This window comes from Sorex araneus, chromosome 6 (genome assembly GCF_027595985.1).
Source record: "Sorex araneus isolate mSorAra2 chromosome 6, mSorAra2.pri, whole genome shotgun sequence".
Classification (NCBI taxonomy): Eukaryota; Metazoa; Chordata; class Mammalia; order Eulipotyphla; family Soricidae; genus Sorex; species Sorex araneus.
This window is the reverse complement of record NC_073307.1, coordinates 90,121,570-90,137,961: the sequence shown is the minus strand read 5'-3', so window position 1 is coordinate 90,137,961 and position 16,392 is coordinate 90,121,570. Positions and strand designations below refer to the sequence as shown.

Genomic DNA, 16,392 nt, shown 5'->3' with positions numbered 1-16,392 from the left:
TCCTATCATATATATGTGTGTATATATATACATAAAACAAATAAAAGTGATTTATTGATCAATGCAATCCTTTTCAGAATTCCAATAATGTATTTTGCATTAATAGAAAAAAATCCTAATCTCATGTGATTTAAAATAAAACAAGGCGAAAAAGAACAAGTCAAACTTCTTGATTTTAAAACTTATATACAGGGCTGAAGTGATAGCACAGTGGCTAGGGTGTTTGCCTTGCACACGGCCGACCCAGGTTCGATTCCCAGCATCCCATATGGTCCCCTGAGCATGGCCAGGGGTAATTCCTGAGTATAGAGCCAGGAGTGACCCCTGAGCATTGCTGGGTGTGACCCAAAAAGAAAAAAAATAAAATAAAATAAAACCTAAATACAGGGCTGGAGCGATACACAGGGGGTAGGGCATTTGCCTTGCATGCAGCCGACCTGGGTTCGATTCCCAGCATCCCATATGGTCCCCTGAGCACCGCCAGGGGTAATTCCTGAGTGTAGAGCAGGAATAACCCCTGTACATTGCTGTGTATGACCCGAAAAGAAAAAAAAAAATCTTAAATACAAGGCTACAGTAATTAAAACTGCATAGTGTTGTCCCAAAGACAAATATATACTCTAATGGTATAGAAGAGTCTAGAAATTAATCACACATATATTGTCAAATATACATACGGTTATGGTGGCAGACACTAAAAACAATTGCTGAAGCAAAAAACCAACCACAGACAACATAAATACAGAACAGATTTATGTTTTAATAATTTTTAACTCTAGTGTAACTTTATATCATCAGATGGCAAGATGGCAAGTCTGTGGGCTAGCTTAGTAACCAGCAAAAAATACTGGGCCAAAGGGCAGGAGAAATAATACAGTGATTAGGGCACTTGCTTTGCAATTGGCCAATATTTGCAGTTCCCTCAGCCCCACTAGGAGTGATCCTGGGGAACAGAGCCAGGAGTAAGCTGTGAGCATTGCTGGATGCTGCTCCCCCTAAAAAACTATTGGACCAGAGAAACAGTACAGCAGGGAAGGCGCCCCCCTTGTTTGCAGTTGACTGGCTTCATCCCCAGCACCACATCAGATGAGTCCCACCAGGGGTGATCTGAGTGTAGGGCCAGGAATAATCCCCAACTACACTGGGTATACCACCCCCTCCAACACATACACAGAACACACACAAACAGGCATATTCCAGCCTAACCATGTCAAACAAAGACTGTATTCCATGGAAATACCTGGTTGACATTTCAGAAGTCTGCCATAAAAGACAAAAAGGAGAGGCTGAAAGCTTCAGACCCTAATTAAATCAGGACTAAGTAAAGACCATTAGATAATGGTCCGAAAGATGGAGAGATAGAAGAGGGCTGACGTGCCTGCTTTGCACATGGCCAATCCCAGTTTAATCTGCGGTACCACATACGGTCCAAAGAGCACTGCAAGAGTCACGCCTACACACAGAGCCAGAAATAATCCTTGAACACAACTGGGTATGGCCTAAACAATTCTCTGCACCACAATCACCTACTTCCTCATGCCTCCCTCAAGATTTACGGTCCAAATACCTTTATATAGAAGCCCAGCAGACAAGAAGTTGCACTAGGCGAGCCCTGAGAGTTAACACAACAGATAGAGCATTTGCCTTACATGAGACCCACCCAGGTTTGATCCCTGGCACCCTATATAGTACTCCCAAGCCCTGAGAGGAGTGACCCCTAAACAAAGAGCAAGAGATAGGTTGTATCCTCCAACCAAAAAAAGAAGAGGAGGAGGAAGCAGCAGCGATAGCAGCAGCAGCAACACTGGGGTAGGTAGGATGCTTGCCTTGCATGCGGCAAGACCTGGGCTCAATCTTCAGTATCCTGTAAGCTCCCTTAAATCACCAGGAGTGGGGCTGGAGCGATAGCACAGCGGGTAGGGCGTTTGCCTTGCATGCGGCCGACCTGGGTTCTAATCCCAGCATCCCATATGGTCCCCTGAGCACCGCCAGGGGTAATTCCTGAGTGAAGAGCCAGGAGTAACCCCTGTGCACTGCCAGGTGTGACCCAAAAGCCAAAAAAAAAAAAAAAAAATCACCAGGAGTGATCCTTGAGCAAAGTCGGGGGTGAAGGGGGCTGAGAAGGAGAAGGAGAAAAAGAAGACGCCCTATCAGCTCCCTTCAGGAAAGTGGAAATGTGAGCTGGAGAGACAGTACAGTGGGTGAGGTGCTTGCCTTGATGTGACCAACCTGGGTTTGATACCTGGGACCCCAAGTGGTTCCTGCCAAGAGTGATTCCCAGGTGCAGAGTAAACCCCTGAGAATCGCCGGGTGTGGCACCAGAAAGGAAAAATGAAAAAAACACAAAGTGTGGAGCGTTCTGGTAAGAAAATAGTGGATATGACTGGGAAGTATGTCCAAATAAAAATGAAATCTATTCTAAGTGCTGAAATCTAAAATACCTCAAACCAAGAAAAATATCCTGTAGCTCTCTAAAGAAAATATAAGAAGCTCATTATACCAAAACCAATCCGACCTTACAGGAAAATGCTTATGGGACTCAAGATTAAATAAATCAAAACACAAAGAATAATAGCAAGAGGGTTTACATAGAATATGTATGGAGGAAAGTAGTAATTGACAAGGTGGACATCATTAAAATTCCACATTTTTGTTCTGCAAATAATGTCAAGAGAATGAGAAGACCAAACAAGAATGATTAAAATATCTGATATAAGACTGTTTTCTAAATTATACAAAGAACTCAAACAATAAGAAAACAAACATCCCAATTAAAAAATGGGCAAAAGACCTAAACAGAAACTGCACAAAATGAGATAAACTAAATAAGCATATGAAAAGATGCTCAGCATTATATTATTTGGGCATTGCAAATTGAAACAGTAATGAAATACTATTACAAGCCAAAATTTAAAATGCTGACACCACCAAATTCTGGTAAGAATGTATATAAAAAGAACTCTCATTCACTGCTGGTAGAAATGAAAAATGGTATAGCTACTTAAGAATTTGGCAAGTCTGGGGCTGGAGCAATAGCACAGCAGGTAAAGCATTTGCCTTGCATGCGGCTGACCCGGGTTTGATTCCCAGCATCCCATATGGTCCCCTGAGCACCGCCAGGAGTAATTCCTGAGTGCAGAGCCAGGAGGAACCCCTGTGCATCGCCGGGTGTGACCCAAACAGCTTAAAAAAAAAAAAAAAGAATTTGGCAAGTCAGGCAGGCGGTTGACCTGAGTTCAATTACCTGCACCTCATACCGTCTCTTCAGCACTGCCAAGAGTGGCCCAAAAACCAAAACCAAATAGACAAAAAAGGGTCTTACAAAACCTACATCAGGATGTTTATAATAATCTTTTTCATAGTTACCAAAACTTAGAAGTCCTCCAAATAAGTGAAATAACAAAGGATTCCTAACAATGAAACTGTTCACCTTATAAAAGAAATAAGCTATAGGGGAGAAATATAACAAAATTTCAGGTGCTTGTCTTGAATGCCGCAGGCCAGGGTTCATACGACATCATATGGTCCCATGAGCACCACTCCCCACCCTCAAAACAAAACAAAACAAAACAAAACAAAAACCCACTACCAACAAACAAAACCCAAAGTTGCCAAGGTTCAATCCCCAGCACCCCATAGGGTCCTCTGAGCCCACCAGGCATGATCCCTGAGCACAGAGCCTGGAGTCAATTCCAAGCACCTGCCAAATAGTGCCTGAAAAAACAAAAACATAGCAAAGCAAAGAGCTACCTATTTCCACCTGCTAAAACTAATTTATTTGGCAGAATATAGGTCACACAAATAATCCTGGCTCTAGAAGAGGACTCTTAGAAATGCAACCTTTGGTTTTTCAGCCTTTAAAGCATATAAATACCATGGGCTAGAAAGATAGTACAGCCAGTAGAGATCTTGCCTTGCATGTGGCTGACCTGGGCTCAATCCCTGGTCCTGTGTATAGTTCCCTAAACCTTGCCTAGTGCAGAGCCTAGAGTAAGCCCTGAGTACTGACAGGTGTACCCCCCAAAAAAAAACAGTAAAGTAAAAGAAACACAAGCCAGAAGCCTATGAAAATGGTATTTTATAATCTAATATCACACTGACTTTCATGTCTTCTCCAATAAAGTATTAAGTTTCTGACTGCGAATTTCAACAGCTGTATTTACATACACTGATGTTAAAAAAAAGGTTCCAGGGCCTGGATCCCACCCAAGTTCAATCCTGTGCATCCCATAGAGTCCCCCAAGCAACGCCGGAAGTAATTCCTGAGTGCAGAGCCAGGAGCAACCCCTGAGCAGCATGAGGTATACCCCGCCCCCCAAAAAAAAATTAAATGTTAAATGCCACCTTAGTGTTTCACAACAAAAATAACCAATATTGCTATAATTGGGGACGAAGAGCTATAGCAGACAAGAAGCTTACCTTGCATGCGGCAAATCAGATTTGATCTCAGTCAAGTCATATGCTACCCTACTACCAACTCCAGGAGTAAGCCCTGCATACTGCCAGTATAAAAAATAGTATTTTATATTGTTTGTATGTGTAATTTTATTAAAAATTTGTTAGTATTACCATTGGTTAATATCTTTTCCAAATATTTCCTAAAGAATATTAAATAACACTAGTGCTTCTATTTCTTCCAGAAAATATACAAGATTTTACTTATTGGCTTGGGGAGCATGGGGCACCACACCCAACTGTGCTGAGGTCTTACTCCTAGTTTAGTGCTCAGGGATCACTCCTGGCCAATCCTGGATAATCTCCATACCACATAAGTGAAAAAAAAAAATGTTCACTTAGTATAGGCTTACCCAGGTTTCCCTGCTCGATTGTCAAAACCAGTTCATCTATCACCACAGCTCTAAAGTCCAGTTCTTCCTCACAACATTTGGCCTTTAATGCACGTAAGATCTCTTTTTGGGGATAATCTTCTCTGATTCGTCTGTCTGTCAAAAACCACAGCTTGGCAGCCACAGAGCTACACATCTTGATCTGCTGGTTCTTCCTTTCCTTGGATTATATCCTCCTGTAAATGCAAGAAAGAAGAGAAAATAGACGTGCAAAGTAAGTCAAGACATCTACTTTATTTCTGGCTTATATTTAAAAAAAAGTCTAACTGTATAGATGGGAAAAAGCTGAATAATGCCTTTTCCATTTCATTTGAATTAAATAAGAACTTAATACCATTACAAGTATAAATACTGACATCATTCATTTTCTTCTGTCAGGAAATCTATCACTGCCCCTACAACAGCTTATTTAGCAGACACTTGTAATGCTTTGTATATTTTGTCTATGGATATACTACTTTGACAAATATCCCCTCTCAAACACAAAGCTCTTAATATGAAATAGATGAGACAGAAATCAATGGTATTTCTATCTCTCCCATCACTACAAATTCCAATTGTGTATACACATAGATCTATCGTTTTCAATTTTCTTTCCTTCTTTTGCTATACACAACTGTTATGTGAGTCATGTATGTTATTCTCAGGTATGCAGACAAATGCTGTATTAGCAGACGATCATAAAAACAAATTTTCAGATAATTAAGCAAAATAATCTTACAATATGAAAACACAAACAACCAAAATAAATGCCAAACTCTTTCACTAAATTTTAGCCAGGGAACAGCACATTCTTATTCTTGAAAAACATTTTTAAAAAAACCAGAAGAATCACACACACACACACACACACACACACACACACACACACACACACACACCCCTGTGAGAAATAGTACAGGGATTAAGGTCTTTGCCTTGCATTTAGTTAATTCCATTTGAGTTCCCCGAACACCGCTGGGTACAGTGATGGTGTCCACATGGCTGTGTCACTACTTACCTCCCTCACTCACTACCTCAAAGGCATCAGTGACTGGAGAGCAGGGAGGTGGGAAAGAGAAGCTTGATACAGTGGAAAGTTACTTGGAAGGAGGAGCTCTCAGGTTAGAACACAATAGCTGAGACCAAACAACCTGCCAAATGGATAACCAATGCTGACTTCCTCATAGTACCTGAAGTTCTATTATCACATCTGTGACCCATAACATGCCTCCTCAAGCCCTAGAAGCTACATAAATCATTTACACAAAAGGAACACAGAATATGTCCCCATAGGCATCCCACGCCTTTGAAAAGAAGGTAGGAGGCCAGAGTGATAGTACAACGAGTCCTAGGGCACTTGCCTTGCACATGGCTAACAGGTAAAATTCTGGCATCCCAGTCCACCAGGAGTGATTCCTGGGAGCAGAACTAGGAATAAACCCTGAGCACCACTGAATATGGCCCCAAAACAAAAATAATAGTTACTATAAAACACCCTGACAAGCCAGAGCGATAGTACAGCTGGTAGGGCACTAACCTTTCATGTGGCTGATCCAGTTTCAATCCCCAGCATCTCATATAGCCCCAGAGCACTTCAGAATTCCTGAGTTGCAGAGCCAGGAGTAAGCCCCGACCTCAACAAGTGTGGCCCCAAAACCAAAGAATCAAAAAAAAGTTGTGTTCAAAGAATAAACCAACTTTCAAGTATTTCTCAAACTAAAGTCCTTGAAACAAATGGGGTGGGGGGAGGTTTCAACATTTTCCCTTTATAGTTATTACTCAATCTTGGAAAGTTTAAGGACCTATTTCTTCACTGAAATTAATCTTACTACTGAAATTAATCTTAATCTTACTGCTGAAAGGCATTTCATGTTGTCTACAAGAGAAAAACTTGTATATGGAGAAAAGGATTAACAAAAAGGATGAAAGGAAAAACCAACTCTGAGGTAGCAAGTGTATTTCCTTTGTAAATCATTTGTGGAAGGCACAGAAAGACAATCAACAAGTATCTTAACCCAGTTTCCTCATTCCTTCCTATAGGCAGGTATAAACATCAGTAAACAATACTAAAGAATGCGCCCTTGAAAAAGGTAAAGAGAGTTACCATACAGTTGCACACTTTAGCTATGAGGTCACCTGTAACAATTACTTGGGCTGGAAAAGTGATAGTAAACTAGGGGTTTACTATCCCTGTGCAGAGTTAAGCCCTGAACATAACTCAGAGCAATCCCTGTTGCAGATATTTAAAAATGTCATTTTCTTTGTAATATTAACATAGAGGTATACTAGAAAACTATGAAAGTTGTAGTATTAAGGCTAGTATTAAACTTTGACTTCAGCAATGCCAGAAAATATGTAAGGGATGGAGAAGAAAGTACAGCAAGTAGGTTTCTTGCCCTGTATACAGCTGACCCAGGATCAATCCATGACACCCCAGACGGCTCTCTGAGTGCCATCAGAAGTGATGCGTGAGTGCAGAATCAGGAGTGAGTTTTTAGCACTATAGGTGTAGCCCAACACACACACACACACACACACACACACACACACACACACACACACAAAACAAAAACAGTACAGGCAAAGTTGAGGAAAAGTCAACAATTAGGAATAGACATGCAAGTGCCTATTAAATTCCCTTTCTCATACAAGAAACACTAGCAGGAAAGAGGTAAAACAACAGGTGGGATTAAAACTATCTCTACTGATAGTTCACAAATCATTTTCCAGATGTTTTCTAATTCAATCTGTATATTATTATACGCAGAAGACATACCATCCAATTGGGGGTGAGGATGGCAGAGAGCCATGCCCAGCAGTGCTCAGGAATCCTTTCTGGTGATGTGTCCAGGGTACCATAGTGGTGTTGGGGACTGAACCCCAAGAGACTGTGTAAGGCTCCCCTGCCGTAATACTAGCCTTTTTGTTTTGTTTTGTGACCAGACCCAGTGGTGCTCACGGCTTGCTCCTGGAAGGCTCAGGGGTAAGTATGGGGTGCCAGGAGACTGAACTACAATAGGCCTTGTGCAAGGCAAGTGTACCACCTGCTATACTATTACTCCAGCCCTGATAACCCATTTTTAAGAGGATTTTGCATAAAATATCACAATGATAGAACCAGGACTAGGATTTCAGGTTTCTGGTTTCTCTACACTCTTTCTACTGTACCTAAGATACCATCATAGAGAATCTGAATTAAGAAAATAAATCCACATTTTGAATGACATACAACCCAAAACTATGTGAAGCAGTTTCTTTGTATCTTCTCATCTTCCCACAACCATCTCTCTGTTTTTCACTTGGCTGGTAAAGTTGTTCTGGCAGAGGTTAGGTAGTCAAAATTCACACAAAATGATAGAATCCAGTGTGCCTTAAATTCCACATGCTCCATGGCAAAGACGGTCACCAGCCTCTCAATAACCATTTTCCATTTTATTCATTAACGTGATATCTGATATTTCCCTGAACATAATATCATGTAACGAAATGAGTGTATATGGGCTTTCTTACAACTAGATTTCATGCTAAAGCTAAATTTTGGCTGCACTTCCCACAAAGTAGACTTAAATGGGGTGCTCTTCCTTCGCACTACTTCAAATACAGAGAACAGCTATAGCTCTAACAACTGTCTGGATTATGAAAATAGCAGTTGATATCCTACAAACATGGCTATGTGTGAGAAGACCTTACATATTGGTAATTGGGAAATACCCCCCATCTTCAGTTGCCAGTTACTTCTTTTTGATTTTTTTGTTTTTGGCCATACCCAGTGATACTCAGGGTTTATTCCTGTGTTCAAGCACCTTATCCTCTGTACTATCTGACCCCACCTCTTTTGTGTTCATGTTCAGATTACTTAGGGGTTCTTTGCAATATGTCAGAGACTTGTCTTAACATATGAAGATGGAGCAATGCAGTGGGTGGGGCATTTGCCAAGCAGAGTGACAAGTCCTGAAAAATCACGTGTGTCCCAAAGACAAAAAAAAAAACAACCCTGTATAAACCCATTCTTTGCTCAAAGGCTAAAGGCATTTGTATCCTGGCCATCAAAATGTGCCTAACTCAGCAGGTAGAAATGTCAGGGAGTGCTGGGGTTTACTCCTGGCTCTGTGCTCAGAAATCACTCCAGACGGAGCAAAGGAGACCCATATGAGGTACTGGGGATCAATCTGGAGCAGTCACTTAAAGGCAAACACTCTACCTGCTGTACTATCTCTCTATTTTTCTTTTTAAATAAGATAACTTTACATTTGTAACATTTTACCTTTTTTTTTTTTTTTTTTTTTTTTTTGCTTTTTGGGTCACACCCAGCGATGCTCAGGGGTTACTCCTGGCTTTGCACTCAGGAATTACTCCTGGCGGTGCTTGGGGGACCATATGGGATGCCGGGGATCGAACCCGGGTCGGCCGCGTGCAAGGCAAACGCCCTCCCCGCTGTGCTATCGCTCCGGCCCCTAACATTTTACCTTTTTAATTTGGGGGCCACACCTAGCAATGGTCAGGGTTTATTCCTGGTGGTGCTTGGGGTACCACATCAGAGATGGCTGGGTCGGCTGTGTGTAAGGCAAACTCCCTACATGCTGTACTATGTGTCCAGTCCTGGATCATTTTGCCTTTACATTTATTTTTGCTACATCCACGGGAAATAATTTTATCTTCTTCACCTCCAAAAGAGCAAGCTGCCCCCAAGTCAAATTTAAGTCACATTCTCTGTATGTGATATAAGTAATAAATTCAATACTATGCACTCTACCTAAAGATACCATAGTAAACAAAACAGTCCCAAACCCTCGTAAAGCTAATGTTATAATATTAAAATAGGGGCATGGAATAATAGCACAATAGTACAACAGGTAGGGTGCTTGCCTTGCAGGTAGTCAACCTGGGTTTAATCCCCAACATCACACAGAGTCCTTCAAGCCCTGCCAGAAGTGACCCTTGAGTTACCATTGAGTGTGGCCCTCAAATGAAACATGAACGTACACCTACTAGGATGGCTATCAATAAAACAAAAGTAGGTCGAGGTTAATAGTACATTTGGTAGGGTGACAGCTGACACGGGTTCAATCTTTGGCATTGTAAATAGTTCCCCAAGCCTCCCAGGAGTGATCCCTGAGCACAGAAGCAGGAGGTGGGACCCTGAGAACCTCCAGGTCCCCCCCACAAAAAAATTGTGGTAGAGAGTCAGAGAGATAGGTCAATGGGTGAAGACTATGTTTTACATGCAGGAGGCCTAGGTTTGACCTCCAAGCACTAACGTAGAAGCAGTTCCTGAAAGTCAGGTTTGGCCCAAACAAAACAAGCAAAAAAGTTGGGCAGAGAAACCAGTCCACTTACAAACAAGTCAGTGAGAAGGCAAAATGGCTCACCTGCTGCTGAAACAGTACAGTGGTACCTCAAAAAAAAAATGTAAAAAAAAAAAACCCAGGGGGCTGGAGTGATAGCACAGCGGGTAGGGCGTTTGCCTTGCACGCGGCCGACCCGGGTTCAAATCCCAGCATCCCATATGGTCCCCTGAGCACCGCCAGGAGTAATTCCTGAGTGCAGAGCCAGGAGTAACCCCTGTGCATCGCCAGGTGTGACCCAAAAACCAAAAAAAAAAAAAAAAAAAAAAAAAAACCCAGAAGCATCACATGATTCAACAATTCCACTCAAAGTAGTATTGTACAGTAGTATGCACTATGTACTATGTTCATAATGATATTAGTAATTGGAAAAAAAGGTAAGAACAAAATACAGCATTTGCACACAATGCCTCAAAAAGGATTTTGAAATCTAATACATACAATACTACACCTGAGTTACCTTCAGCACATTATGTTCCAATATCAAAAGCAGCGAATTCACAGTGGAATGGTGGAATGGTGGCTGCCAGGAAGTAAGAGACTGCAAGACTGCAAGAAGAATTACTGTTTTCTTTGGGTAAAGATTTTCAGTTGTACATGAGCTCTAAAGATAGATATGGTGACAGACGCATGGCTGTCATATGTGATATGTCATATGTAATATGAAAGCAGTTAATGCCACTCATCTGTGTACTAAAAGATGGTCAAGATGACAGAATTTATGCTGTGCATCTTTTTTTAATCTATGTTTTTTTTATAATTTTGAACCATTTAGTTTTCACTCATGGGCAGTGCTTGGAGTTATGCCAGAACTGTGCTCAGGGGACCATGCCAGGCTGCCTGCATGCAAGGCCTGTAAAGCTTTGCCTGCCCTCCACCCATCACACTCTTTGGCTTTGAACAATAAGAAAATTGCCTTTGAACAATAAGAAAACTGGAAAAGATAAAATGTCTTGAGCAAATTAGCATGCCAATTTCTACACACATTTCAAATAAAAGTCAGAAAACTATTACTTTAAATAAACCCCCATTATTAAATAAGAATAAGCCTTTTATTATATTGTATGAAAGGGTCTTCTTTTCCTTATTGACATAGGTTAAAAATCATATACCAGGGGCTGGAGTGATAGCACAGCGGGGAGGGTGTTTGCCTTGCATGCAGTTGACCCGGGTTTGATTCCCAGCATCCCATATGGTCCCCTATGCATCGCCAGGGGTAATTCCTGAGTGCGGAGCCAGGAGTGACTCCTGTGCATCACCGGGTGTGACCCAAAAAGAAAAAAAAAATCATATACCAATTACAAATTGACTCTTATTTTCTGATCATTCTATTTGCCATTTCTTAAGGTTTGTTGCAACAAGTAATATAAAATAAATTTGTTATGTGCTTAAGGGGGCAGGTTGGGAATGGGAGTGAAAATGGGGATATAAGTAGAGGGAAGGTCACACTTGTGGTGTTGGAATACTAAATGCCTGGAATGATTATATAATGAACAACTTTGTAAATCATGGTGTTTTTAATAAAAATGAATATAAAAGTTAAATATATTCCAACAAACTAAACAGTTTTCTTAAAATTCAAGTAAGATTTTAAAAGATTTTAATGAAGATCTAAAAGTCTTATCAAAGTATTTCTAGAAAAGGCTATCAATACACAGTAGATTCATAGTTTAATATGTTAAACACTGGGCCTTCCAAATTTCATTTCTGATCATATTTTGAAAAGGAGTTGGTAAATCACTGATGTACTCATTAAAGGCTTTATAGATGTGGCTACTGGCAAGTTAAAATGCTAATGAGAACCTGAGTGAAGTATTCCAAGGTTACTATTTGGGTAAACATCCATGAATTTTTAAGATGTAGCTTTCTGGGAAAATGTCTGAAATGCCACCGAATATGGCACAACAGAACAAAAAAGAGATCTGGATCTTTGCGGGGGGCAGCTTGGGGAGGGGCAGGAGGGCCACACTTGTGATGGTCAGAGATTACTCCTGGTCTGAACTCAGTAAGTGAGTCCTGACAGAGTTTGGGGGACCAGAGCTCGTGGTGCCAGGGATCGAACATTGGTTGAATGCATGCAAGACAAATTCCCTAGCTGTTTTGTTTGCTTTGCTTTTGTTTTGAAAAGAGAAAGTCCAGGGGCCATAACACAAGTGGATAGGGGTTTGCCTTGCATGTGGTCAACCTGGGTTCGATCCCTGGAATCCATATGATCCCAAGCACCACCAGAATGAATTCCTGAGTACAGAGCCAGGAGTAGTTCATGAGCATTGCTAGGTGACCCAAAAAGCCAAAAATAATAATTAAATTAAATTAAGATAAAAAATAAAAGAGGTAGTCCAAAGAGAAATCATAGCGGTTAAGGTGCTTTCCTAGTACGCAACCGTTCCCAGGGTGAGCCCTACCACCACCTGTGGGCCTGTGGGCACCACCGGAAAGAAAGAAAAATAGGAAAGAAATAGATTGTGGACTGAGCAGATGGTTCAAAGGATTAGTGTGCATGCTTTACACTGGGAGACCCAGGTTCAATCTGCAGAATATGCATGGACAACCCCTCAAGAAATTCTAAGGAGTTGAATGAGACATGCCCAGGGGTGCTCAGGGTTTACTTCCAGCTCTGAGCTCAGGGATCATTCCTGGAGGGTTGGGGGACCACACGGGGTGTCAAGGATCAAACCCAGATCTGCCATATGCAAAACACCCTACCAGCTGCACCATCTCTGCAGCCCCAGACTGTAAACTTTCTGAAGAATTAATTCATGGGCTGAGAAAAGTAGCTGAAAGGGTAGGAGAGCATAGTGGAGGCTTGGGTTTTCCACGCACCACCAGGAGTTACCAGAGCACAACTAGGGAGTACCTGAGTGCCTGAGTACCGCTGGGTGTGACCCAATTTCCCCGCCACACACACCATACCCATTTTATTCTCTGCTGTGAATACTCACTGGCCAACACAATACCTCAAAGGAAAGGAAGAAGAATTAAGTATTATTTAAAAGATATTTGCTCCACTGAATCCTAAAGACACATAGCTATTTCAACATTAAGGACCGGGCAAATGTGTTACAAATAGATCTAAATGTAGATAATTAACACATTAGTAAGTTTTTCCAGTCTCTCTCCTTTAAAAAAAAGAAAAAAGAAGAACACCCAAGTCTAAAGCTACTTTCTATCACTATTATGCAATTGATCTTGAAATAATCAGTTTTGTTAATACATTTAAAGGATAAAAGATATAAGCAGATGGGTTTCATGCAGACCAGGCTCTAAGGGAGCAGGAGCTGGCTAGCTCTGCGGCTTTTGTCCTCCAACCAATGTTGAAAGGAAAAAATAAACTGGAAAGGAAAACATTGAAAATATCCCTAACACTATTGCATTAGTTCCACAGAAAACCAGAAAGTTTACTTCTTTTCTGAAAACCTTATAGCGACACGGGGACCGAAAATACATTACACGCAGGTATTTTGGGGGAAGATATTATTTTAATTTCCCCCTCCACAGAAATGAAAGATTATTTCCCCAACATCTGCATCTAATCTCCTGCATTCAAAAGCTCTGGAAACAACTGCACATGTCAGTTCCACCTTTAAAAAATGCTTCTTCGGGGTCAGGGAGAGAGCACGCTCGCCTTCCGCACCGCTGACCCAGGCTGGGAACTGGGCGCCCCATCCAACCCCTCGGGCACCGCCGCGGGTGCAGCGACGACACCCCCAGTGCAGGGCTAGGGGTGAGCCCTGAGCACTGCCGGGTGTGGCCCACACCTGCACTGTCACTGTCGTCCCGTTGTTCGTTGATTTGCTCCAGCCACCCAAAAAAAAAAGAAAGAAAGAAAACAGAATCAGACTGCCCCTCCCTCCCGGGTAAACAGACCCCATCCAGCATCTGGCTGGGGGGCGAGGGGGTGCAGGAAACGCAGCCGCTAAAAGGGGAGAGGCAGAGAGGCCACACCGCCAATAGCCGGGCCGCCCAACGACAGCCAGACCCACGCCGGGGAGGAGAAAATGGCACTGGAGCACTGACGGGAGAAACAAAAGGCCATCGCCAACCAACGCGGGCGCCCGCGCCTCGGACGGGACGCACGGACGGGATGCCCCAGACCCCACGCAGGTGGCTTCCGGGAAGAACCGGGAGCCCCAACGCCGCCCCCAACCCCCCGCGCAAGGTGCGAGAATAAAGCGCGGGGTCGCGCGCGGCGCGTGCGTGCGACGCACGGGGACGCCTTCCGGGTCTTCCCACCTGCACCGCGTGTGTGCGAGGCAGAGACCGCACGGAACGACTGGGGAGCCCCGTCAGCCGGGGGAGAGAGGGGACAGACAGACAGACAGACAGACAGACAGACAGACACACACACACACACACACACACACACACACACACGAGTCTAGAAATAGCCCCCCCGCGCCCCCCACGAAAGGGAAATAAATAGTCCCTAGTCAATGACCACGAGGCTCAAGGCTCTAGCCCCTTACCCGCCGGGGGCGGCCCCTGAGCACCGCGGGGTGTGGCCCCCCAACCCACAAAAAAAAAAAATCAACGCCCCCCCCAATAAATAAATAGATAAATAAATAGATAAATGAATGAATAAATAGATAGATAAATGAATGAATAAACGAGGCTAGGTGAACTTTCCACGCAGCTTTCCCGCCCCCCCCAGAGCGGGGCCCCGCGGCGTGCCTGGGACGGGGGTCGGGGGTCGTCCCCGCTCGCTCGCCCGCCCGTCCACGCGCGTCGCCGCCGCGGGCGTCGCCACAGGAACCGGGGGCTGGGGGGGGCGCGACGCGGCGACCCGAGCACAGCCCGGGACCAGGGTGGCCGCAGAGTCCGTCGCCGCGCTGGGGGGTGGGGGTCGGGGTGGGGTGGGAGCAGGTGGGGAGACCCCCCGCAGCAGGGGCCGACCCTACCCAGAGGGGGCGGCGCCTCGCTCACAGAGAAAACGCCCCCCCGCCCCACCCCCTCCAAAAAAAGGATCGAACAGAGGAGCCGGCCTGGGCCAGCGGCTGGCGCGGCCGGCGCGGGTTCGAGGCCCGGGCTCGGGGGGTGGGGGGGATCCCCTGAGTGAGAGGCCGGCACCGCCGGGGGTGCCGCCCCCCCATAAAAAATTAAAAATAAATAAATAAATGACACGAGGCGGAGCCGCGGCTGCCCCCCGGCCGCCCCCGGCCGCCCCCGCCGAGGCTGCGGGACGATCAAAGGAAACGCCTGTCACCCGCGCCTCGACCCGGAGGACAAACGGGGGCGCGGCGGGGCGCAGCCTCCTCCGCCGCCTCCTCAGGAATGCGTCGGGCGGCCGGTCACACCCCCTCGGCAGGCCGCGGGGCGCCCCCCGGGCTGGGGGGCGGCGGCCGCTCGACCCACCCCCCGCCGGGTCGGCCGCGACCCCCCCTCACACACACTCACACACACACACCCCGCGGCCCGGTTTGCCCCTCGGCGGCGACCCCAGGGGGGGCCCCCTCACCTGGCTCGGGCGGCTCGTCCTTCCCGGGGGGTCGCCGGGGCGTCCGGGGGTCGCGCGGGCTGCCGGGGGGCCGGGGGCCGCCGCCTTTCTCCGCCGCCGCCGCTGCGGCTCCTCAGCCAGGCCGGCGCCCTCGCCCGCCGCGCTCTCGCCCGCCCTCAGCCGCTCGGCCGCGCGGGCGGCCCCCGCGCACCCCCCCGCACACGCGCGCACACACACACACACACACGCACCCGCACACACACTCACACACACACACTCACACACACACTCACTCTCACACCCTCACTCGCACCCGGCCGCTCCGCGCTCCCCCGCTCGCTGCTGCTGCTGCGCGCGCGCGCGAGCGAGCGAGCGACCCCGCGCGCGCGACCCCCGGCGCGCGCCGCCGCCGCCGCCTCGCGCTCGCCGAAGGCCCGAGGCGCCGCGCGCGCCCCTGCCGCCGCGTGCTCAGGCGCGCGCCCGGCAGCGGCGACGCCGACCGCGGGGCGGCCCGTTCGGGCCGAGGGCGGCGGCGGTGGCGGCGGCTGGGCTGCGCCGAGCGAGCCCGCGCGACACCTGCCCGGGGAGCCGCCCCGACCCTCGGCGGCGGCGCGGGGGGGGGGGGGGGAGGGGGGGGAAACGCCAGGGGGCGCGTGCGTGCGCGCGCGGGCACGGCGCCGGGAGCGCGAGGACGCGCCGCACCCACCCGCCCGCCCTCAAACCGTCCCCCCGGGGGCTCCGCGGCGCGAAACGGCCGCACGGAGGGGTGAAGGCCCGCCGTTGT

At 46.2% G+C, this 16,392-nt stretch overlaps 1 protein-coding gene across 2 annotated transcripts in view; it reads right to left on the bottom strand.

Moving 5' to 3' along the window:
- RIMKLB (ribosomal modification protein rimK like family member B) overlaps window positions 1-15,961 on the bottom strand; it is a 37,570-nt gene extending 21,609 nt beyond the window's left edge. Inside the window, exons 1-2 of one of the 2 annotated variants that reach the window (XR_008630746.1) lie at window positions 15,630-15,958; window positions 4,809-5,023 (exon numbers count right to left, since the gene is read on the bottom strand). Coding sequence is in view for 1 of the 2 variants with exons in the window: in XM_055143012.1 (XP_054998987.1) it covers window positions 4,809-4,983 (175 nt within the window). In the remaining variant the exon portion in view is untranslated. Of the gene's footprint in view, window positions 1-4,808; window positions 5,024-15,629 lie in introns of both variants that reach the window. The other variant, XM_055143012.1, reaches the window with a different exon arrangement.
- Between the last annotated feature and the right edge of the window lie 431 nt (window positions 15,962-16,392).